The 1,141-nt window shown below is 45.0% G+C and overlaps 1 protein-coding gene across 1 annotated transcript; it reads right to left on the bottom strand.

Moving 5' to 3' along the window:
- Positions 1 to 328: 328 nt before the first annotated feature.
- Positions 329 to 548, bottom strand: Pmar_PMAR003910 (hypothetical protein; the record flags this gene model as incomplete). Its single annotated transcript, XM_002767802.1, has 2 exons — positions 329 to 401; positions 449 to 548. Coding segments are annotated over 2 exons (173 nt in total), but the record flags the coding sequence as incomplete, so codon positions are not given.
- Positions 549 to 1,141: the final 593 nt, after the last annotated feature.

The raw sequence follows: 1,141 nt of genomic DNA, 5'->3' as shown, positions 1-1,141 counted from the left end.
TGCACCTCCGCCAAAACCTTTTGGGATTTGCCGTCTGTGATGTCTAAAGGGACTTTAATTCTATTTTTTTCAGGTAGTTCCTTCAACACATCCTTCTTTAATCGTCGTATCATTATCGTATCTATTATCCCACTAACATCAGTGGACAAGCTTATGCCTACTTGTGAGCAGATTATAAAGTTCCTCTTTGTTTTTGGCCCCAACCCACTTGTTGACAAGTCGTCCTAAACGAAAATGGTTGGAACTACGACCACACCCATTGCGCCGCCGCCGCCGCCGCCGGCCGCGATGATGATGATGATGATGATGATGATGATGATGATGATACTCACCTCTGCCTATGTGCTGCTGTTCCTTTATACAGTAGCGATTATGGAATTTACTCTCACTAGGAAAGTTCTCTGATAAAAGACGCGATACATGATAGCGATAATGGCACTGTCCTTACTGAGAAGACAGTAAAGGATATTGTAGAGTTCCGCCGCTCGGTTGAGTGCCGGTGTACCCGAGATGAGAATAGCACGATTGGCTCTCTGGAGTACGGGCATCACAGCCTTAGTTCGTTGGGCTTTACTATCCTTAATCGCATGACACTCGTCACATATCACTACTTGGAAACTGAAGCATAAATCTGGGACGAATTAAGAGTAAGAGCACACAAGCCATGCAGTTCGGTAGTAAGAGCGGTGACCGCCGCCGCCGTTAATATTGCGCAAGTTGAGTACATTCCTAGGCCCTACAATGCAATATTCCGCTCCCAATTATATTATAGACTTGTTGAGAGAGGTATGGTATTGTGTGAGGTGTATGGTGGAATAGGGAGCTCAGTTGACTCGATTGTCTTCCCAAATGGTAACGAATGATGTGTTATCAATGAGGCTGCTGATAGCATCATGCGAGAGCATCAGTAGATGAGGCATAATGGAACTCTCCTTCTTTACTATCTTGCCCTTATAAAACTTTTCCTGATGTACTGTATCTTGGGATATAAGCATCAATGATCCCCATCATTCGTCAATGTATTTCTCTCATGAGGTTGCCGCCGCCGGCGACATTACTCTTCTCACCTCGTTTACGTGAGCAACAGTAAAGCATATTGAGGGATGTCTAGATGAGAGAGGACCGTCCCACGTCGAGGATT

This window comes from Perkinsus marinus (genome assembly GCF_000006405.1).
Source record: "Perkinsus marinus ATCC 50983 genomic scaffold scf_1104296969840, whole genome shotgun sequence".
Classification (NCBI taxonomy): Eukaryota; Perkinsozoa; order Perkinsida; family Perkinsidae; genus Perkinsus; species Perkinsus marinus.
This window is presented reverse-complemented; position numbering and strand designations above follow the sequence as displayed.